At 37.9% G+C, this 24,129-nt stretch overlaps 1 protein-coding gene across 5 annotated transcripts in view; it reads right to left on the reverse strand.

Annotated features, from left to right (window-relative positions):
* Positions 1–24,129, reverse strand: part of DENND1A (DENN domain containing 1A) — a 539,914-nt gene that overhangs the window by 477,149 nt on the left and 38,636 nt on the right. For all 5 annotated transcript variants that reach the window (XM_040225092.1, XM_040225090.1, XM_040225093.1 and 2 more), the window contains exon 2: positions 13,973–14,043. In XM_040225092.1, the coding sequence (XP_040081026.1) occupies positions 13,973–14,043 (71 nt within the window). The remainder of the gene's footprint in view (positions 1–13,972; positions 14,044–24,129) is intronic.

Consider the following 24,129-nt stretch of genomic DNA (forward strand, 5'->3'; position numbering starts at 1 on the left):
TGTTTGGAGTTTATTGTGGTTTGAAGTTTGGGTTTTTGTTTCTGTTTTAAGGATGATGTTGAATTAAGTCATCACAAGAAAGCCTAATTTGTACTTGTTTCTGTGTCATGCATTTTAATACATAATGTCAACCAGAAATTGGCACTTGCCATCTACCTCTACAAGGATTAAATCATGTGCTGCCACAGCTGCTGACCTCCAACAGCCCGCTGAAGGAGTTTAAGGTGGAAAGCAGGAATGAGGCACTCTGCTCCAGGAAAACTGGCAGGATAGGTCTTCAGACAGTCAGGTGTTCTCAGGAGCTGACTTTATGAGCCCAATTCTTGTATCTCCTCATATCTAGAAAAATACTAAAATATTTCATGGTGACAACGGTTTCTCGTGACTTGCAGAAACTTCATGAGACCAGTAGAAACCTTATAAAAAATAAATGTGTTTGATTGCATGTACTCCCCCTTTACCAAAATCACATATATACTGTCCTCCCCCTTACCTCTTTGCAACAGACTCTCAAAGCTATCTGAGGTGCTGCCTCCCAGGCTGCAGTCCTCATACTGACCCAAATAAAACTTAACTCACACCTCTCACATTGTGCTTTTTTTTTCTTAAGTAGACAATACTGTCTGTAATTCACCAACAAATAGATATAAAGTTCCTTTAAACAATAAGCAAACTAGAATCAGTTTAAATAACTTTCCCATGGTCAAACAATTAGTTGGTGGCACAAGAAATCTGACTTCAAAGACTACAATCTCTCCACTATATTGCTTTTTATTACAAATTCTTCATGAAGATATGAGTTGGCCCAAAAGTTTGCTCAGGTTTTTCTACAACATCTTACAGAAAAGCCTGAACGAACTTTTGGGCCAACCCAATAGACACTGTTATAACCTAGACAGTAATTCATCTGCATCTATTTTCTCTTCAAATAAGGCTTTGTGATAACATAAAATTCTAATGCCTAAGAAACATTAAAGGTTAAAAAAAAAAGTCTTAAATCAAGCAATTTCTTAAAGTTTCCTGCTGGGCAAAGCAAGCTCATAGTGATAGCTTTCCTGAAGATTTATTTTTCTAATAAAAGCCTTTAGGGAGATTGCATGTTATCAATGTAATATAAAGAAGGAAATGCAAAATGTGTTGTGAAATAACACCAAAATAAGTTCAAAGGCTAGAATATAATTTCCTAAAAGTTAAAATAAAAGTTTCCTAAGCAGTTAAAACATGAGGTCCAGTTCCTGTCTTACAGAACTCATATTCCACTTTCTAGAGTCTAACACAGCACTGAACCTAAAGTAAGAGCTCAAAGAATAAGTGATTAAAACTGTAACCAAAAATTAAATGTATAAGAACTCAGTCATGTAGATTCCTGAGGAAGTAAGACTTATATGACAGTGTTTGAGAAAGCTGAAGATATATATTTTTCAGCACCAAAACTTCATCATTTTGGTTGTAATTCAAACTATATCTCACTGCTTTTTTGAAAAGTATATTTTAATAAAACATTTTTCTGATGACTGCAGTGAATATTTATTTTGGCTGCCTAGCATCCATCCATTCTCCTTTCCTCTGGTAATAGCACCAGATTTTCCTCTGGGGAACAACCTTGCCCCATTCTCAGCTACAGAACCCAAACGGCACTGAATAGGCCTCCCACATACACACTCCTTCACTCCTCAATCAGCATCTCAAAGTCACCCACTCAAAACCATCATGATCGGTTCACAGAGCAGTCTATGACACAAACAAGGCCTCTTACAATGGTCCTAGGGTTAATGGCTCAAAATAATATAAGATACTCTTCTCACTTGGGTGACTAAACTGGTAGATACAAATTTTGGATTTGCTAGTGGCCATCTTTGCCATCATATAGGAACCACTTGCCCAGAAATGAACACAGAAGACAGAAAACCAAGAGCTAAAGATATGACAAATCTTTGAAACTATATGCAGAACACCTAGATTCAGCAAAATCCAAAGCCAGTTTTACCACTGCAACTTCTTAGTACTGAGAACCAATAAATTCCCTATTTTGCTCAAGCCAGATTTCACTGGGCTTCTGCCATTCTCAGCAAAAAGAATCTAATGCAATGATTTCAAGTCATCAACATAATCAACTGTGCTGATCAATATAATACAGAAAAATCTTCAGGGCAAACCAAAGCACATAGGGTATAAGCTAAGAGCTTTCCCATGAATAAAATATTTAAGTTTGAATGCATGGATTCTGAGAAATCTACTTTGGCTAGTTTGTTGTCCTCCCCATTTTTCAGCTGCATTAGACTGATAACAACTGTTGGACAGTAGAGTTCTACAGAGATAGGAAATCTTGTGTTAAATAAAAATAACATGGTAATTTAAAATGACAGTATAATAAAATTAATAAAATATTAATTAAATTATTAATAACATATACTCTGGAATAAATCTAACCAAAATAAAGAACTACATGAGGAGAACTACAAAACTCTGATGAACAAAATCAAAGAATTAAATAAATGAAGATATATTCCATGTTTACAAATCAGAAGTCTCAATATTGTCAAGATGTCAGTTCTTCCTAACTTGATTTAAAGATTCAATACAATAACACACAAAATACCAGCAAGTTACTTTGTGCATATCAACAAACTGATTCTAACATTTACATAGAGAGGCAAAAGGCCCAGAATAGCCAACACAATATGAAGAAAAAAAAAAAATCTGAAGACTGACATTAACTGACTTCAAGACTGATCATGTTATAGAAACCAACACAGGATGACATTGGTGAAAGAACAGACAAATGGATCAATGAATCAACAGATAGCCCAGAAACAGACCCACAAAAATTAGTCAACTGATCTTTGCTAAAGCAGCAAAGGCAATACAATGGAGCAAAAACAGTCTCTTTTAACCAATAGAGCTAGAACAACTACACATCCAGATGCAAAAATACCGAATCTAGACACATACTGAATCTTTCCTTCATGCCTCACAAAAATTAACTCAAAATAGATCATGACCTAAATATAAAACACAAAACTATAGCTCATGATCTTGGGCATTGTGATGACCACAAACAGGACCTATGAAAGAAATGATTGATAAGCCAAACTTCATCAAAATTAAAACCTTATGCTCTGCTGAAGACAATATCAGGAAAATAAGAAAAACAAGCTATAGACTGGAAGAAAATGTTTACAAAAGACACATTCAATAAAGGACTGTAATCCAAAATATACAATGAATTCTTAAAGCTCAAACATAAGAAAACAAACAACCCAATTTAACAAATGGGCACATCTTAACAGAAACCTCACCAAAGAAGATACACAGATGGCAAATAAACATAAGAAAAGATGCTCCACATAATATGTAATTAGGGAGATGCAAATTAAAACAGTGATATACCACACACCGCTGTACACCTTTAGAATGGCCAAAATTCAGACCACCATCACCACCAAATGCTGGTGAGGATATTATATGGAGCAGCAGGAACTCTCATTCATTGGTGGTGGGAGTGCAAAGTGGTACAGCTTCCTTGGAAGACAGCTTGGTGATTTCTTACAAAACTAAACAGACGCTTGCCATAAAATCCAGCAATCAGGCTCCTTGATATTCACCCAAAGGAGGTGCAAACTTATCTCCACATGAACACTAACATGTGAATGTTTATTAGAAATTTTATTCATAATTGTCAATACCTGGAAGCAACCAAGTTGTCCTTTAGCAAGTCAATGGATACATAAACCATGACACATCAAGGCCATGGAATATTATTCGGCACTAAAAAGAAACGAGGCATCAAGCCATGGAAAGACATTAAACGATATGACTAAGTGAAAGAAACTCATCTGAAAAGGCTACATACAAATATGATTCCAACTATCAATATATGACAATCTGGAAAAGGCAAAACTGGAAAGAGTAAAAAGATCAGTGGTGGGGATCAGTGAGTGGACAACAGGGAGGGCTAAACAGGTAAACCATGAAATTTTTAGAGCAGTGAAAATACTCTGTATACTATAATTATGGATATATGTCATTATACATTTATTCAAATTCACAGAATATACAACACCAAGAGTGAACCATGACATAAACAATGGACTTTGGGTGATTATGACAAGTTAACGTAGGTTCATCAATTGTAACAAACATACCACATTCATGGGAGATGTTGATAATAGGAGAGGTTGTGCAGGTGTGAGGTAGGCATATCCAGGAAATTTCTGTATCATCCTCTCAATTTTGCTGTGAACCTAAATATTCTCTTTAAAAAAATTAAACCTTTCAAAACAATAACAACAGCTATTATTTGAGAACTTTCCATATCCCAAGAACTAAGCATTTAACTTTAACCCTTTCAACTGAAAAAAGTAGGTACTATTAGGGCCTCCATTTTATAGCTGAGAAAATGAGGCTCTGAGATTGGTATTTTGTGACAATAAAAATAAACAAACTCGTGGCTCATATGGATTTTATTGTTTAGTAGATCAATGAATTCCTAGTCCACCTAGAAGGCCACAGGCCTAATACAATGAACCACAGATACAGCAAGAAGAAACACACTGCTGTGAATAAATCAAAAATTGTGAGACTTTCCTATTTCGTAATTTATACCCATATGGCCCTTAAATCACACACTTTAGAAACAGGAAGAAATCTGGAATCAGTTCCAAATAACCAAACATTAAGAAAATACATTGCTCACTTTCTGTTACTTTGTAAGAACAGCAATTCAAAGTCATTCTACATACCAATTTAGAGCATCAACGCTGTGTAATAAAAAAAACGTAGCTTTAAGCAAGGATATACAATTAAGGTAAAATTTAAAATGTGATTTCAATGGAAAAAAAAGCAATTTGAAAAAGGCATAGAGGAGGGCTTCAGAGAAATTAAATGTTCTGTTTCTTAAGTTGAGTGTTAGGTACATGAATTTACCTTTATTCTTTAAACTATACATATACATACATATATATACAAGTTGTGTCACAGTTTTTATAAACTTGTTTAAAGAATACAATCACACTAGAGTTCAAATCCCAACTCAGAACTTTTAACAAGTCATTTCCTATCTGTAAGCTTTAATCATTTAACATTTATTGAAGGTCTACTATACACCAAGCACTACTCTAGATGTTAGAAAAAACAAGTTCAAGAAACAATTTCCACTTTCATGGAACCCTACTTTTCTTATCTATGCAATTGAGATGATACTTATTTCATTAGGTGGTGGGCAAAAGCTTAACTGCACTAAGCTCTCACTAGGCTCACCTCTAGTTTAAAGAAACAATCACTGTAACAATCCTAAAATACAAAACACACTGTAATTCTCAAAACTACCCCTGACTTTTTAAAGTCAGCTTGAAGCTTTGCCGACTATGGTCCGTCTAGTCAAGGCTATGCTTTTTCCAGTAGTCATGTATGGATATGAGAGTTGGACTGTGAAGAAGGCTGAGCGCTGAAGAATTGATGCTTTTCAACTGTGGTGTTGGAGAAGACTCTTGAGAGTCCCTTGGACTGCAAGGAGATCCAACCAGTCCATTCTGAAGGAGATCAACCCTGGGATTTCTTTGGAAGGACTGATGCTGAGGCTGAAACTCCAGTGCTTTGGCTACCTCATGCGAAGAGTTGACTCATTGGAAAAGACTCTGATGCTGGGAGGGATTGGGGGCAGGAGGAGAAGGGGACGACAGAGGATGAGATGGCTGGATGGCATCACTGACTCGATGGACGTGAGTCTGAGTGAACTCCGGGAGTTGGTGATGGACAGGGAGGCCTGGCGTGCTGCGATTCATGGGGTCGCAAAGAGTCGGATGCGACTGAGCGACTGAACTGAACTGAAGAGTACAGTGAGGTAAGGTTCCATGCCTCTATCCCAAACAAGATGTTTTCTAACTGGTGTATCAGGTACTTAGAGTTAAGAGAAATTACAAAGATTAAGTAATCCATGTCTTTTGAGTGAGTGGTAATTTGTCCCTATTACACTGCTACAAATCAGGATCCATATCTTAACACTCTATAAAGTGTATTTAATTTTACTAGAAAATTCAGAAGAAGCAAAATAAAAGCTAAAGTAATCAAGTAATAAAAGTAACAAAATTTTTTTTTAATTTAAAAATAAAGTAATAAAGCAAAATAAAAGCTAAAGTAAAGGCAGGAGGAGATGGGGATAACAGAGGATAAGATGGTTGGATGGCATCACCAACTCGATGGACATGAGTTTGGGCAAGCTCCAGGAGTGGGTGATGGACAAGGAAGACTGGCATGTGGCAGTTCAGGGGGTCGCAAAGAGTCGAACACGACTCAGAGACTGAACTGAACTGAATCACGCTGAATCAAAAGCAAAAAACATCGGAAAAAACGAAAACTCTAAGTCAAAGAGATACATGCATCCCATGTTCATAGCAGCACTATTTACAATAGCCAAGATATGAAAACGACCCAAGTTCCCATCAACAGACAATTGGTTTAAGAAGATGCAGTGTATATACACAATAGATTACTATTCAGCTATAAAAAAAGAATTAAATACTGCCATTTGCTACAGCATGGAGAGACCTAGAGAATATCACAGTAAGTGAAGTAACTCAAAAAAGACAATTATTATACAATATCTCTTATACATGGAATCTAAAAACAAAGGAATCTATATACAAAACAAAAACAGACTTGGATATAGAAAACAAACTTATGGTTAACAAAGGGGGAAAAGGGAGGGATAAATGAGGAATATGCAATTAACAGATACAAGCTACTATATGTAAAACAGATAAACAATAAAGATTTACTATATGGCACAAGGACCTATTTTCAATACCTTGTAATAATCTATAATGGAAAATAATCTGAAAACACACACACATATATATATACACACATACATACATCTGAATCACTTTGCTATACCCCTGAAAATAACAATATTATAAATCAACTAAATTTCAATTTTAAAAAAAGAAATTTGCATCTTTCATGAATGAAAACTGTCTTTCCCCTTATTTTCTCTATAAGCCTGATTTTTCTTTCCCTATATATCTGATTTCCTTACTGCATTTGCAGGTCATATTAGACAGCTGTTCTGGGGAAGATGTCACAGGAATGAAGTTAAAGTCCTGATTCTACCACTTGTGGCTGAACAACTTGGACAAATACATTAAACTCTTCGAGCCTCAGTTTCCTCAAAAGTAAGACTCATCTTAGAGGGTTATTCAAGGTTTAAAAAGGAATACTACAAATGACTGGGACATAATAAGGACTCAATGAATGTTAGCTATTTTATCACCATTCTTTAAAAGTTTGCTGTGATTTATTATCCTATTATTATTGAAAACAAGAAGATGATACATTTTGTTAATACCTCTAAGAACATTTTAATCTGAGGGAAAACAACTCTCAACAAATGCTTTTTTCCTCCTCATTTTTTAAAGAGACAGCATAAATTGTTTACTTTTCAAGTCAATTTTTAAAAAATAGCTAATGATGATCATACACTGATCACAAGCGAAGACCCCAGAATCAGAGTCCTATGAATGAAGCTCAAGAACAAATCTGGTTCGCAATTATTTTAAGTGGGCCAACACTCGGTTTTCTTCATGAAACTGCTAATACAGAAATGTGAACAGATACTCAGGAGAGATTTGAGAGCCAGATGTTTTTTGTTTTTTAAGGTTACTGCTCAACTCCAAGGTAGCTGAAAAACTCAGTCAACCAAAGCATCACGTCTTAAGCCTTCTTTTCACAGAATTCTCACAACAGTTTCTATCTACTTCTTTCTAAAAAGTACATTAAAAACACTGGGAGGAGAGCAGACAGAGGGAGGCTGGTCTGGGAACAGCCTTGAGAATCTCATGCTGCCACTACCAGTGTGAAGCAACCACCCGAGAAGAGTGCTTACAGCAGGTTCAGAGAAGCCAGCTGTAACGAGACACTTGTGTCTGAAATGCGAGTGTCAGCATGGTCAGTGCCATCTGATCAAGGGACTGGGCAGGCTCATCGCTCTTGCAAGAGCACCCTTTTTCGAGACCTTCAGTCAGATAGACTGAACTCAGCTCTAGGAACTTTCACAACTGGAGGTGACTGTATTCCTATTCTGGGATCCCTATGTAAGGTGGGTTCTTGAACAAATAGACAAACTGGAGAACACAAAATGAAGCTGGCAGAAAAAGGCACTAAAAAATTAAGAACAAAGTAGATCAAAGATCCACTCAAAATGATCTAACTTCTTTTTCTAAACATTAAAACCACATACCTAAATAACAAGATTATACACAAAAGATATTCACTGGCATTATTTACAAGAGGAGAATCCTGGAACCAATCTAAAGATGTGATTATCAGTAAATATAGCACATAGATATGATGTCATAATTTATAGCAACTAAATTGATTTTTACAAAGCTATATTAATAATTTTAGGAAAAGTTTAATGATTCAAGGGAGAACAAGGAAAACACATACCTGTAACATAAGTTTGGGGGGGAGTTTATATATTTATACACATACAAAGCTATAAGAAAATAAATCAAAATATTAGTTATTACTGAGTGATAATTTTTCTCTTCTTTATAATTTTTCAAAATTTTACACATGGTCAAAAACTAGTTCAAAAACTAGTACAAAAAACAGCTACTAAAATTTTAAAGATAAATATTAAAAATATACACTATGATAATCTGCTAATACATACTCAAATAAGTGGAAATTTTTGTGTATTTTTTTTTTACAATGAGAACATAATATATCACAGTGTAAGAAAAATAGTAAGAATGAAACTCTCACAGAAATTTATAGAACAAAACCTATACTGACTCCTCCAATTAAAGACCCATAAAGTAGTTTCAGTGCTCTGTAACCCACCTTCTCACAGCAGGGAATTAATCCCGCTGGGGATGCAAACAAACTTCAAAGAGATTATGCCCAGACACTAGTACTGTATAGCGTAAGGTTTATACCTAAGTTTATTCAGGTATTTTGGCAAAGATCAGAGATGCAGATCCAAGAAACAAAGACTAATTTTAAGACAGATTCTTTACAGTCATCTAAATGGCAAAAGTAATCCATTAAATAGTATCTGAAAAGGCAAATATAAGTTGTATTAGAAGAAAGAAAGGTTGTAGAAGTAGACAAAAGTTATCTAAAATCAAATATTTGACAGCTCATTCACTGGTATTAGCAACTGGGAAATCTTACAAATTCCCAAACAAAGTAAGCGGTACCGTGAGTTCAGCGTGTATACTCAAATTTTATTTGCACAAACTTTGGGAGAAGGTACCACTCAGTGTCAGGTCTGGATACAATATCTAAGTAGAACAGACAAATTACATGTCTCTTCCATGGTGTCACGGAATGCTCTTCAGAGCACAGAACACATGACAGTTAACACCACCTTCATGAGTTCATACATGAAAAATAATCGATGGGGAAAAGAGCTGTCTGTAACATCTCGTAATTTTTTTACACTCGATGGATGTGAGTTTGAGTGAACTCCGGGAGAGAGTGATGGACAGGGAGGCCTGGTGTGCTGCGATTCATGGGGTCGCAAAGAGGCAGACACAACTGAGCAACTGAATTGAACTGAATATTTCTTACTGGTCTTTCTCACATTTGTCCTTCTTTTATTGTGAGGTAATTTTTAGGTGTTACTTAGAAGTACCTGACCATTTTATAAAAACATGTTTTATGTAGAAGAACAGCATATTTTAGTAATTCGGCTTTATTTAGTTTCCCAATTTTAAAAAATTATGGATAAGGAATCAAATTTAAGTTTAGCTTTTCTGGATATTTATCATCTAATAGAAAATTAAAATACTTGACATATTAAAGAATGTGAAAGACAAAACTGTAAGTTTCTTGGAAGAAAATATAGGACAATAGCTTCATATCTGCAGAGTAGGAAAATATCAATAAACTGTAGGTATGAAAATCAAGAAGTTTTGATCAAAGATACCAGACAGTGAAAGACAAACTATAGAGTAGGGGACAATATCTACAACCCACTTGATCAGATAACATACATAATGCACAAACAATTTCTTATAAAACAACACAGAAAACATAGAAAAAATTTAAAAATGATTAAGCCTTGAACAGGCATTTTAAAAACGAAGATATTTTGAGAAGTCAATAGTGTATGAAAAGGTGTTCAATCTCATTAGTCACCAGAAAAGTATACAAATAACAACAATGAGGAGATACTACTATACAACTATCAGGTTGGAAAATAACTCCAAATCTAATTGTATTAAGGACTATAAAGATGTTGAACGACAAAGACCAAACACCACTGGAAGTAGTGTAGATGAGCAAGATCAACTTTGAAAAACAGGTTAGTGTGATCCAGTAATCAAGTATAGTATATATATCCTATGTATATACATGCACCAGGATTTAGGTATTGATATAAAGCCTTATAATTGCTATCACATTGCTTGTAATAGCCAAAAATGGCAAACAACCTCAAGTTCTTTCAACAGTAGAATAAACTGTGATATAATCTTAAAGTGTACTACACTGCAATGAAAATAAATGACTACAGTACACACAGCAACACAGAGAACCCTAGAAGACTTGAGTAAAAAAGCAGCAAAACTACACACAGAATAATTCTATAAAATTCAGAAACAGGCATTATTACTAAATTAAATTTTTCAAGGAGGTAAACTTATATGGTAAAACTACAAAGAAAAACAAAGAAATGAGTATCATAAAAGTCAGGATAGTAGTTACCTCTGGAAAAAGGGAGGCAGGGACTTCTGGGGCACTGGCCAGGCCCACCTCTAACATTTACAGGGCCTAGGCAAGAGTACAAACTGAGGTCCACAAACCATATGCCTAAACATTTCAAAGATGTGAAATAAGCTAACAAACTATTAAATAAAATATGTTCCATTCTCCTATCACAAGTACTTGGAAGGCCAGATTCACACTGAGAATTCTTGAATTCCTGAGAGTGCTATGTAGGAACATGGTTCACAGAAAACTGACCATCGGCCATCTCTCCCTTTTCCATCCCACAGTGCCAGGAACCTCACACACAGGGATGCAATCACCTCCACTCCCAAGTCCAAGCTCCATGCCATCCCCTACTCCCCACAAACAGATACCCTGAGGCCACCCTTTGGGTCTAGGGGTGTGTATACCAGCAGCCAGTCCACCCTCAGAAGGACAGACCCCAGGAAAGACTCAGACTCTGGAAATAAGACTCTGGGGCCACTGGGTCAAGAAATTCTTAGATGTGAGGTACTCACAGTTTGTCTAGGATGGAAGGATTCACGATCTAAGCAAGCATGTCCCACAGACCCTACGGACTCCTTGCCTGAAAAGGGCACTTTAGAAGAGGGCCAAAGCATAGGACAAGGGCAGGAGTTCTCTTGCCAGGATCAGAATTTCCTTAGAACCAAGCAATATTATATGTCTTCACCCGGATAACAGTAACAAGGATACTCACTCTGTAACTATTAAACTGTACACAAAGGTTTAATGTATTTTTTCCACAAATAATGGAATGGACATCACATCTCTGCTGATGTGATACATGTTGATCTGCAGCACTGGAGGCAGACGCTTTAACCTCTGAGCCACCAGGGAAGCCCGAGAAGGACACATATGATATTTGAAATACTCCTATCCAAAATCCATAACCTGAATCTAATCATGAGGATAGAATCAGATTCAAACCCAGGGACTTTCTATAAAACAAGAGACCTAGGTTCTTCAGAAACATGACATAAAGATTAAAAAAGGGAGGAAGGGATTGCAAAACTATTCCAGACTGAAAGAAACTAAACAGCTGTGAAAACTAAATGGATTACATGATCCTGAATCGGATCAGAGGGGGGAAGTGCTATAAAGGATATTATTGGGACAACTGATTAAATATGGACAAAAGACATTAACTTTCTTATTTCAGTAATGGGACTACAATTATTTAAGAAAATGCCCTTATTCTTAGGAGATATATTCTAAAGTATTTAAGGGTGAAGGGTCACAATGTCTGCAACTTATTCTCAAAATGTTTAGCAAAAAAATACAGTGATCAAGCAAATAAGGCAAAACAGTAACAACTGATGACTCTAAGGAAAGCGAGTATACACTTAACTACTCCTGTAACTTACCTTTTAAAATATTTTCAAAATTTTAAGTTTTCAAAAAGTAAACTAAAGGGGTTAAATGAGACAAGAGTTGCCTACAGGGAGAGGAATTAGATAATGGGAGAAGAGGATATGGTAAAGACTTCTCATTTTGTACACTCTTCCATCTTATTTGCACTTAAACTTTGTTCATATTCCCCCCAAAAAATTCATTTTTACTTTGGGAGGAAATAACTATAGCACTGAAAGGGGGAGCATTAGCAACTGTAGAAATAAGAAAAATTTTTGTCCCTAAATCTATCAAATCACAGCCATCACCAACTAGTTACTTTGTCAAGTAGGCTCACAGAGGTACCACAGCTCGAACAACCCTAGTATCAGCTACCTCCCTTCTCAATCCAGTAGTTTGCACAGTTAGAGGCATAACTTAAGATGAATATTAACATTCTAGTTCCAGAACGACCATAAGTTTATCACATGTCCCATTAATTCAGAAAGTTAAGCACCCAGGGATCGAACCCAGGTCTCCCACACTGCAGATGGATTCTTTACCGTCTGAGCCACCAAAGAAAGTCAGGAATACTGGAGTGGGTAGCATATCCCTTCTCCAGGGGATCTTCCCTACCTAGGAATCGAACTGGGGTCTCCTGCATTGCAGGTGGATTTTTACAAACTGAGTTATCGGGAAAGCCCCAATAAGTTTATAATATGTCTCATTAATTCAGAAAGTGAAGCTCACAGTTTTCACTTTTGATATTGAGAAATGCAGTTAAGAAATGCTAGTGACATTGTACAAAGCCCTGGAGATGCCATGGAGAGATGTGTATAACATGGTCACTGTCCTCAAGAAGGCAACTTAGCAGAGTGAAGAGGACTTAGAACCAAAAGCCCTTGCTATTCCACACAGTAGCTATAAGATCTTGGTAAGTTATCTGACCTCTCAGATGCTACTTTCTCATAGGCATAATGGAGATGCCATCCAACTATCTTTAAGAGTTGTACTATAAGAACTAACTAGGTACATCAAGCATGTAGAAAAACAGAACAATAGATACTCAACAAAAAGGTAGCTATTTTACAAGCATTACAATCTAATTAAAATAATGAAGTAGAAAATATGCCCAAGGTTGTACAGCCAATTATAGGCATACCTACTCTTGGAATCCTGATTACTCCAAGTTTCTAATCCAAATAAATTCATTCTCCATAAACACCAAATAAATACACACAACTGCTATTGTGTAGACCAAGAGATGCTCCCTGATATATCTTTGGCAAACACATCACTCTCTTAGGCACCAAGAAAAAGAACACTAGGCCAGAAGATGATTTTTGCTCATTAACCAGGAAGGATTTTAGCTCAAAAAGTGATTTACTCAGCCTGAACAAGACACTCTAATGTTATCTAAGACCCTGTTGTCCAAGAATACATGTCCAAATTAGTCCAAAAGCTAAAGCCAGAAGAGGTGTTTCTTTCAACTAATTTTCAACCTCTTTTTTAACCAGCTGACATAAAATTTACTGAATTAAATCTATTTCAAACATCTCCCAAGTAAGTGGCAGAGATTTCCCTTTATATTATTTTATAACCTAATTCTAAACCCTCTTTATTAGCAAGGTGATAATATTTCATACTAAAATGTTGACTTCCAGGTATCTCTGAAAGATACAAACTAAAATCCAATGGTTACAATGAATAAAGCCATAATTCAAGGCTGTTAAAGCAATGACTCTTAAATTGTTCCCTAGGATGATGTGGGCACAGATAAAAGGGAAAGACACTTAAACACACTAAAAGATAAATAACAGTTTAGAATATTCACATATTATCCAGTGTGCATGGCTATGTCATACAATAAACAAACGTGCCATATCATAATTAAACATGCAAATACCTGAAAGCGTGCCACCTGTCCTAGGATAGGCCACTTCAACATACACTTCAAATGTGGTCTCTGGGTTTTGCCTACAAAAGAAACAGACTGTGATTACTGACAAGGACTGAGGCAGCATAATACAGAACATGCAGGCTGTGATACAGGGCAAACCTTGATTAAAATAATTAGCTCTGCAACTTAATGGCTGTGGAACTTTGGACAATTACTCAACTTTTCTGAGCCACAGCCTTCCTAATCTATAGAATGAAAATACCTAAGCAGAATTATTATTATGAAATGTAAAGAAAACAAACAAAAATTGCCTAAATACAATGTCTAGCACATAATAGGTTAGCCGTTGTTATGATTTTACAGATGTTATATTTCCCATTTATACAGCTGGATCTCCAAAACCAAAAGAAAAATTTTGAGGAAATTCAAACTAAGGCAACACTAGCACAATGTAACGTGCTCCCTCATATTCCAGGATAAAATATTCAGGTGATGACATTAACTTGCTTACTTACAGATGTTAAAGACTCAAGAGAAACAGTATCCTATCTCATTAGGCTATTATGAAGACAGGATGCTAATCTAAAATTTAAGATACTATTTCCTCACGGCAGGGGGACGGGGGCGCAGGGGGAGGCTTCCCCTGCATTGGCGATGGCAAGTATGTGAATGTTTATTACTATATCCTTTTACCTTTTTATGTCATGAATATTTCATATTAAGTTTTAAAAAGATCACAGCACTAACAAAATGTTAACAGTTGTTCATTCTGAGTGACAAGAACATCAGGGTTGTATTATTTTCGTATTTTCTCTTTTCTCTTTGATTCTAAAACTATAATAAAAAGATTATTTCCAGATTGCAAGAAAATCATTTAGCAGAAGAAAATGTTACACATTCAAATGTCTATGACTGAATTCTATTTTAAACCTGACAACAAAGCTCAGAGAAGAAACTTTGAGTTGCCTAATCAGATCTAAGGGAATTGCAATCAACTAAATACCTTGAATTTGCCCAGCAGATTCCACTTTCCAAAATAACTATCTCATTTACCTCTCTTTATCCTCATTACAATCTTATGAGGTAGGTGGATCAGTCATCACCCTCACCATACAGGTGAGGAATCTAAAGCAGGGAGAGTCTAAATGACTTGGTAGTCCCACAACTAGTTAGAAACACAGCCAGAACTGCAACTCAGACCTCCAGGCACTCAAATTCTGGGTTTCATTGATTCTAAGATTAAATTTTTCTCCCACATTTTCCCATGTTTTACAATCTATTGCATCTTACAAGTCTAAATGGCAATTTTTCTTTCTTAGTAATACATATAATAACAGTACATCTTATAAATAATGGCATCTTAGACTCAATATTGTAATACTCCCTCCAATTTCTCAGGAGTAGTTGCCAGTCAGGGATCTACTATTTCTCTTGTGAAGAACCATCATTTCCTTACTGAAGAGAATTTCGAATGTGCTTTAAATAAGTACCTACAGTGAAGAGTTGCCTGCTCTAAAATTCAAGGGATTTGAATATACTTTGTCAAATACAATTTTTAAATTAGACAATAAATCAGAGTATCTTAACTAAAAGTAAACTCAAGTTTTAAGAAAGCTATTTAAAAATGCTTTTGTACTTTTTCTTTCCCCTGCAAAAGGGTGCAAAAAGACAGACAAGTTCAGCATCCCTTGGTCACCAAAACATTTGCAGAAAACACCATATGGAAAATCCCTTGATTCAAATGATCTAAAAGTAAAGGGTTTATTGAAAGAAAGGAATAGTCTAAGTTCACCTGAAGAGCACCAAGAAGATTCCCTCTAAAACCTAGAAATATCTTTACACCTATTTTGCAACTGGCTGAATTTCATCTCAGAATTTCATTCCTCTGGATTAAGATAACGGCTTTCAAAGTTTGTTCTGCGGACCCTGGGACTCCATGGAGATTCCTCAAAGATTCCATGCATTTTTTTTTAACCCAATGTCCACTTTTAAGTTTATTTTTCTCTATTTAAAAAACTGAAAGGAACAAACATGAGCATGCAAAGGTGTTACATACCAAATTTGTTTTTTTTAACACTGGAGCATTAATTTGTGCCACTAACTTAAGGTGGTTTGTACAGATCTGCTGTCTAACTGAAGAACATTCTAACGGTGTCTAAACTCTCTCTCTGCTTCTTCTCCCTTTCTCTTCAACACTTCGGCCAGGCTTCTGAACTCACCACACCACCAAACAACTTGTCATGATCACCAGTGTCCTCCCCATTGCTAAAATGCGCCAAAATGGTCAATCTCAAATGCTTGTCTTAACCTCTCAGCAGCATTTGACACAGCTGATTGATTTGCCCTCCTTCTCCAAACACTTTCTTCACGTGCCTGCCAGGACATCACTCTCTACCGGTATTCTTCCTGCCTTACTGGCTGCTCCTTTGGTGATTCCTTCTCAGACAAAACTCTCCTACCCTTGAACTTAGTGCTAGACCTCTTCCTGCCTACACTCATTCTCTAAATGATCTCATTCAGTCTCATGGTATTAATTATCAGGCAAATGCTGATGAGCTCCAAAGTCCTATCTCCAACCCGACTTCTTCCCTGACCCTAGATTCCCTCATCCAACTGCCTGCTCAACATCCCCATCTGGATCTTTAAGAAGAATTTTTAACTTAACAAATGGCACTTTTCCTCCTCAAACCTGCACTTCCTGATAGCCAGTTACTCAGGCAAAAAAACAAAACAACAAACAAAAGACATCAAATCTGGTATCACCCTTCAGTCCTGTTTTATATGCCAAATCAATCAGATAAATTATGTTGATTTAATCATCAAAATATACCCAGAATCTCAATGAGTCTCAGCATCCCCAACCAACCGTCCTTGATAGATCATCAACATTTCACCTCAATTACCATAATACTTTAACTGGTCTCATTGCCTTCTCCCTGCCTTCCTACAGTCCCTTTTATTCCAAAGGTCAGGCTATAGCAGTCCTCTGCCCAAAACCTCCCCAAAACTTCCCATACCATTCAAACTAAAAACCAAAGTCTGAGTTCTGCAGATAGACGGTGGTGATGGTTGTACAACAATATGAGAGTACTGAATATCACGGAACCATACACTTAAAAATGGAAAACAGACTTGTAGATATGGGGGGAGGAGGGTGGGAGGAATACAAAGAGTAGCATGGAAACATACACTACCATATGCAAAATAGATAGCCAGTGGGAATTTGCTACATGACTCAGGGAGCTCAAACAGGTACTCCATGACAACCCAGATGGGTAAGACAGGGTGCAAGGTGGGAGGGAGGGGACATATGTATACCTAAGGCTGATTCATGTTGAAGCCTGGCAGAAACCAACACAATATTATAAGGCAATTATTCTTTAATTAAAATAAATTTCTTTAAAAAGAAAATCAAATATAACTAAAAGTGGTTTAGTTCAGTTGCTCAGTCATGTCCGACTCTTTGCAACCCCATGAATCACAGCACGCCAGGACTCCCTGTCCACACCAACTCCTGGAGTTCACTCAAACTCATGTCCATCAAGTTGGTGATGTCATCCAGCCATCTTATCCTCTGTCGTCACCTTCTCCTTCTGCCCCCAATCCCTCCCAGCATCAGAGTCTTTTCCAATGAGACAACTCCCTGCATGAGGTGGCCAAAGTACTGGAGTTTCAGTTTTAGCATCATTCCTTCCAAAGAACACCCAGGACTGATCTCCTTTAGGATGGACTGGTTGGATCTCCTTGCAGTCCAAGGGACTCTCAAGAGTCTTCTCCAACACCACAGTTCAAAAGCATCAATTCTTTGGTGCTCAGCTTTCTTCACAGTCCGACTCTCACATCCATACATGACCACAGGAAAAACCATAGCCTTGACTAGACGGACCTTTGTTGGCAAAGTAATGTCTCTGCTTTTGAATATACTATCTAGGTTGGTCATAACTTTTCTTCCAAGGAGTCAGCGTCTTTTAATTTCATGGCTGCAGTCACCATCTGCAGTGATTTTGGAGCTCCCCCCCAAAATAAAGTCTGACACTGTTTCCACTGTTTCCCCATCTATTTCCCATGAAGTGATGGGACCGGATGCCATGATCTTCATTTTCTGAATGTTGAGTTTTAAGCCAACTTTTTCACTCTCCTCTTTCACTTTCATCAAGAGGCTTTTTAGTTCCTCTTCACTTTCTGCCATAAGGGTGGTGTTATCTGCATATCTGAGGTGATTGATATTTCTCCCAGCAATCTTGATTCCAGCTTGTGCTTCTTCCAGCCCAGCGTTTCTCATGATGTACTCTGCACATAAGTTAAATCAGCCGGGTGACAATATACAGCCTTGACGTACTCCTTTTCCTATTTTGAACCAGTCTGTTGTTCCATGTCCAGTTCTAACTGTTGCTTCCTGACCTGCAAATAGGTTTCTCAAGAGGCAGATCAGGTGGTCTGGTATTCCCATGTCTTTCAAAATTGTCCAGTTTTTTGTGATCCACACAGTCAAAGGCTTTGGCATAGTCGATAAAGCAGAAAGATGTTTTTCTGGAACTCTCTTGCTTTTTCCATGATCCAGCGGATGTTGGCAATTTGATCTCTGGTTCCCCTGCCTTTTCTAAAACCAGCTTGAACATCTGAAAGTTCACGGTTTATGTATTGCTAAAGCCTGGCTTGGAGAATTTTGAGCATTACTAGCGTGTGAGATGAGTGCAGTTGTGTGGTAGTTTGAGCATTCTTTGGTATTGCCTTTCTTTGGGATTGGAATGAAAACTGACCTTTTCCAGTCTGGTATATTTTATGTTATATGCATTTTACTACAATTAAAAAAAAAAAAAGAGGAGGAGGAAAAAAGTCCTTACAAGGTCCTACATGATCTGGCCTCTGGCTATCTCTCCAATTTCATTTCAGAATTCTCTCCTCTTGCCCACTGCATTCCAGCCACACTGGCCTTCTGTCTGCCCCTCAACACACCTAATTCATTGCTATCTTGTGGCCTTTTGCACTAATCATCATACAGATGGCTCTTCCTGTCATTCAAAATACAACTTATACCTGACCTCCTCAAAAAGTCTTCCCCAATACACTCTACCATTGAATTTTAATTCTACACATCACATGACAATTTCTTCAGGAGAAAAAAAAAAATGCTGACTACCACACTAAAAACAAACCAGACTATATATGTTATTGTCATACTTATCCATGATCATTTACATGTTGTATTATAGAAGAAGTAGTGATTAATGTTGTGACAAGTTAAATAACATACCAAGCAATATACATAAGGGCCACTGAAGCCAATGAAGATAGAAGCATTTTCTGCTGCTGCTGCTGCTAAGTCGCTTCAGTTGTGTCCGACTCTGTGCGACCCCACAGAAGGCAGCCAACCAGCCTCCTCTGTCCCTGGGATTCTCCAGGCAAGAATACTAGAGTGGGTTGCCATTTCCTTCTCCAATGCATGCATGCATGCTAAGTCGCTTCAGTCATGTCTGACTCTGTGTGACCCCATGGACAGCAGCCCACCAGGCTCCTCTGTCCACAGGATTCTCTAGGCAAGAGTACTGGAGTGGGTTGCCATTTCCTTCTCCAGAGAAGCATTTTCTACTTCTCTGCAAATCAAAAAATAAGTTTTTAAGTTTCTCTTCCAAATGCAAATGACCAAGCAACTTAATATTTTCATTAAACCATTAATACAATAACAATTTCCAGAGACTCTGTGGAACTACCTTGAGACTACTTACTTCCTCCATTACTCTTTAAGATGCGTAATATTTTCAACTACTTGGAACTGAAAATCCAATTTCTGTCCTAGTAACACTCCTGCCAATTCAGTACATGTAATGATGCTAAGAATACCATGTTCTAAGCCACTTTCCAATACAGACCCAAGATTTCCCAGAGCACATCATATTTTAACATATTACCATGGAAATGTCCTGCTTCTGCCATGGTATCCCATCATCAATTGCCTCACACTCCTATACCTCCATGATCTGAACTCTGCCCATCAGCCAAGCTCTTTTTTTTTTTTTTGCCATCCACCCTTTCCTTGAGTGGTCTTGCACCCTAAGATCCAGCCATAGGGAATTACTTGTAGCCCTGTGAACAAACCATGCTCCAATTCTCTAGTAACAATATAATTACCATACCACTACTTGTACCTACTGTTTTGAATGTGCAAAGCACGATTACATGATTAAGCACTTTACATGCATTATCTCAGTTAACCTTCAACAACCCTATAAGTATTACCCCCAGTTTAGAGATAAGGACCCTGAAACTCAGAAGATAAACTAGCCAAAGTCAAATCAAGGAAATGGCAGAATCAGCATGGATCACCCAAAAGCACTAACCACTTTACAATTCTACCTTATTCAGCTGCTCTTCTGCAAAGAACTGTCTTTCTAGTCTTTTCCACTTGACAAATTCATTCATCAAGCCTTAGCTCAGGCATTTCCTCCTCTCTCGGAAGCCTTCTCAACCCCACACCCTCACATCCTAGACTGAGTTAAGTGCCTCTCTACTGTACTCTCATCTCTGTGCAAATGTTATTGCACTTCCACATTTTTGCAGCTCTAACACATTTGACCCTGATGCAATTACAATTACCTGGGGAGCTTTTAAAAGTCCTGAGGCTCAGACCACACCCCAGAACAATTAAATCAGAATCTCCAGGCATTGTTTTTTTTTTTTAAACCTCCCCAACTTATCCCAATGTATAACCAGGAGAACCACCACTGTGCCTCTAATTAAGTATCTGTCTTCCCCACTAGACTGGGAGCTCCTTGAGGGCACCAACTGTCTTCTCATATTCCTAGTCATAAATCTGGCACAATAAAAGTTTGATGAATGAGTTTTCCTCCAACATCTGACACAGTTTCTAGTTCCCAATAACTGTTTCTCTTTCTCTAACAAGAAGTATGCTACTGAAAATGCCTGGCTTACACCTGACTGTAAAGATGTTTTCCTCTGGAGTCAAAGGTATCAATAAGTCACACCTGCTGACAACAGTCTCTGCTCTTAAATACAAAAAAAATAACACACAAGCAGTTAAAATGTGTTTGAAGGAAGGGAGGTCTGCTCAGTTCTTGCCTCTGGGAGAATGAAGACTGAGAGTAAGCCAAGAGAGATTTCTATTCAATACCACCCTCTTCTGAACAGACTCTTGGCGATGCCCTGCAAGGGCCATGCTCAGTGCTCAGGGCCATGTCATCAACATGATTAAGTACACTCAGCTTGAAGTCATGAAACAGACAAAAGCTCTGACAATATTCAGGCGGCAGGAAAGCTAATTTTTTTCTTTAAAAAGCATCATGCTATTGATCACTCTGCTGGATCATCAGCTTTCAATTAGGACCTACTTTTCTTCGATTACAAAGTATTACGAGATTAGGAGAAAAATGTAACACTAACTCCTCACAAGATGAATCTCTGCTGAGTAACGTAACCATGCCATAATGCTAGGCCCTCATACCTTTACTAAATGAGACACACACAGTACTGGGACCCCTTATTTCACAGCTATCAGATCTTCACACCAGTTAGTATTCTAAAGCAAAACAGCAGCCTATTCTCTATGGACTAGGGTAAAACCTCAGCACACTGTCTCCTTAGTTACACACTGATATGCTGAGGGGGCTGAGGTATTTCAAAATTCATACAAATGAACTGTCTTAAAGTTGACAACACGGTCAAAAGCAACTGTATACACCGCAGAATGTGCTAGCAAACATCACCTAATAAACATTGATTCCTTTAAGCTAGATAAACACACAAAAAGGTAGTGTTAATATTTCCAACAAGTCTCCATTTGTTTCAATAGCCTCTGAAATTAAAGCTGTTTTTCCAGGCTGAAAATGCTGTATCAAAGGGTGCTTTCTAACCCATAACAAGTTAACACCTCCATAGAAGAACAGTGTCATTGTCGAGACTTGTCAGAAAATGATTAACTTAGTTGTGTAATTATACAAACATGTCATTTCAAGATTTTGCACTTAACTTTTCATTTCTAATAATGTTCTCAGGATCAGATTAATAAAGATACACAGATATTGCTGTGAGAGGAGTTACAAAGTTTTACCTTACCCATTGATTCCTATGGAAAGATTCTTACGCCACGATGTGCAAAGCAAGTTAACTCGAAGAAGTAAAGCTGGTTCCCAAGCAGATAGAGCCTGTGTGCCCTTCCACAATGTACAGTACTCCATGCACTTTTAATAAGTTCTTTCCTGTGCTGAGCAACAGTGCAAAATCTAGACTCTCCAATCATATTAATAGCATCAGCAAAGATGGCATCCATTTCCTTATCAATAAGTACCTTTGCCCTTAATTTTTTTAAAAGCCTCCCCTAAGTTTTCTTCTGCTCTTTCTGAACAATTTATTCCTAAAACTATCATGTGGGCAGAGCAGGGCAGATGCCCACATTGGCAATGGCTCAGCATGAGATGTTAAAGCCTGAGCAGGGTGAGGAAAATGTCTCTATAGAGAGGTGACTGGAAAAGTGACATCAGATCATGAGCAAGGCCCACAGTGGGAGGTGGCCTGGCCAATATAATGTCAAGTCAGAGCGAATGAGGAAGGCATCTACTGAGGGGAAGCACCCTGGGATGAGCAGCCAGAACCGGAGTGGGGGTGAAAAGAGGATCAGTGCTCAGGGCGGCAACAACCAGGATGTTAAAACACAAGCAGAGCGTGAACAGTGCCCCATGGAGGGACAGTCCAGCATGAGTGTCAGAGCCCAAGAGAGTGAGGAGCATGTCCAAGCAGAAGGACCCTAGAGGCAGCTGGGGAGCCAGAGCTGGGATGAGGAGGCTGACTATGTGGGGTCGGAGAAGACTTGCCCAGCATATTGGGGATTCAGAGGGCATTTGGGGCATCCACAGGGCAGTGGGACAGCAAAAGTGAAAGTGTTAGTCGCTCAGTCGTTCCTGACTCTTTATGACCCCATGGACTATAGCCCAATGCCAGGCTCCTTTGTCCATGGGATTCTCCAGGCAAGAACACTGGAGTGGGTTGCCATTTTCTTCTCCAGGGGATCTTCCCAACCTAGGGACTGAACCTGGGTTTCCTGCATTGCAGGCAGATTCTTTACTTTCTGAGTCACCAGGGAAACCCCAGTGGGAGAGCAGGGTCATGTCAAACCATCAACCTAGGCACTGTGACCCCAGGAAAGCAAGGTGAATGAGGATAGCATCCACACAGGACAGAAGGTGATGAAGAAGCACACTCAATGCAAGTCCAAGACCAGTAAGATAGGCCAAGTTTCTCATAGATGCAACTACCAGAAAACTAGAATGAACTCTATGGAGTTGGATTTGAATTGGAGATATTAGTGTGAACTCAAGGTTTTCAATAAATGTATAATAGAGAACTGTAAATATAGCCTGACTAATACACACATACTTCCTGGGTCTGTCTACTGAAAGGGCCTTGGCAGGAACAACACCCAATAGCAATGAACATATCCAGTAACCAGACCTTGGCTTCTAAACACAACCATCCTCTAAAAGGAACCAAGGGTCCTTGCAGAAATACCAGATTCCAGGGCTGGGGCAGAGAAAGCACAGGATGAGACTGCAACATCTTATTGTACTAGAAAAAGAAGCGCTCAAAGAATGATGGGGAGATGTCTAAAGGAGTCAAGAGACAGCTTTATAAGGCTCCCACTGCCAGTCTGGGTAAGGTGAGCATCAAAATCAATAATGATATTGAGAGATTATTAACCAATCAAATAAACAGAAAACCACAACACCCCATTGATGGAAATGAATAAGTTGACAATTTAATGAGAAATGGAGCATTTATGTAGTTTTGAAGTATCTTCCCACAAAATCTTTACTAATTGCAATGACAAAGAGTAACTTTTCAGTGTAGAACTTTGGCAAAGACTATCTAATCAAGTCATTAAAGGTGATCACCATCAGGAATGGACAAATGACTAGAATGCAAAGAGAAGAGAATACTAACACGCCCATGATATTCCTATCCAAGATGTGTAACCTGAAGCTAATCTTGAGGAGACATCAGACAAACTAATTGAGGGACCATCTAAAAAATATTTGACCTGTAATCTTCAAAAGTGTCAGGGTCATGAAAAATCAAGGGAAGACTGAAGATCTCTTCCAGACTGAAGGAAACTTAAGAGACAGGACAAATAAAGGCAACGTGTGACTCTGAAC

This window comes from Oryx dammah, unplaced genomic scaffold (assembly GCF_014754425.2).
Source record: "Oryx dammah isolate SB20612 unplaced genomic scaffold, SCBI_Odam_1.1 HiC_scaffold_25, whole genome shotgun sequence".
NCBI classification, from domain to species: domain Eukaryota; kingdom Metazoa; phylum Chordata; class Mammalia; order Artiodactyla; family Bovidae; genus Oryx; species Oryx dammah.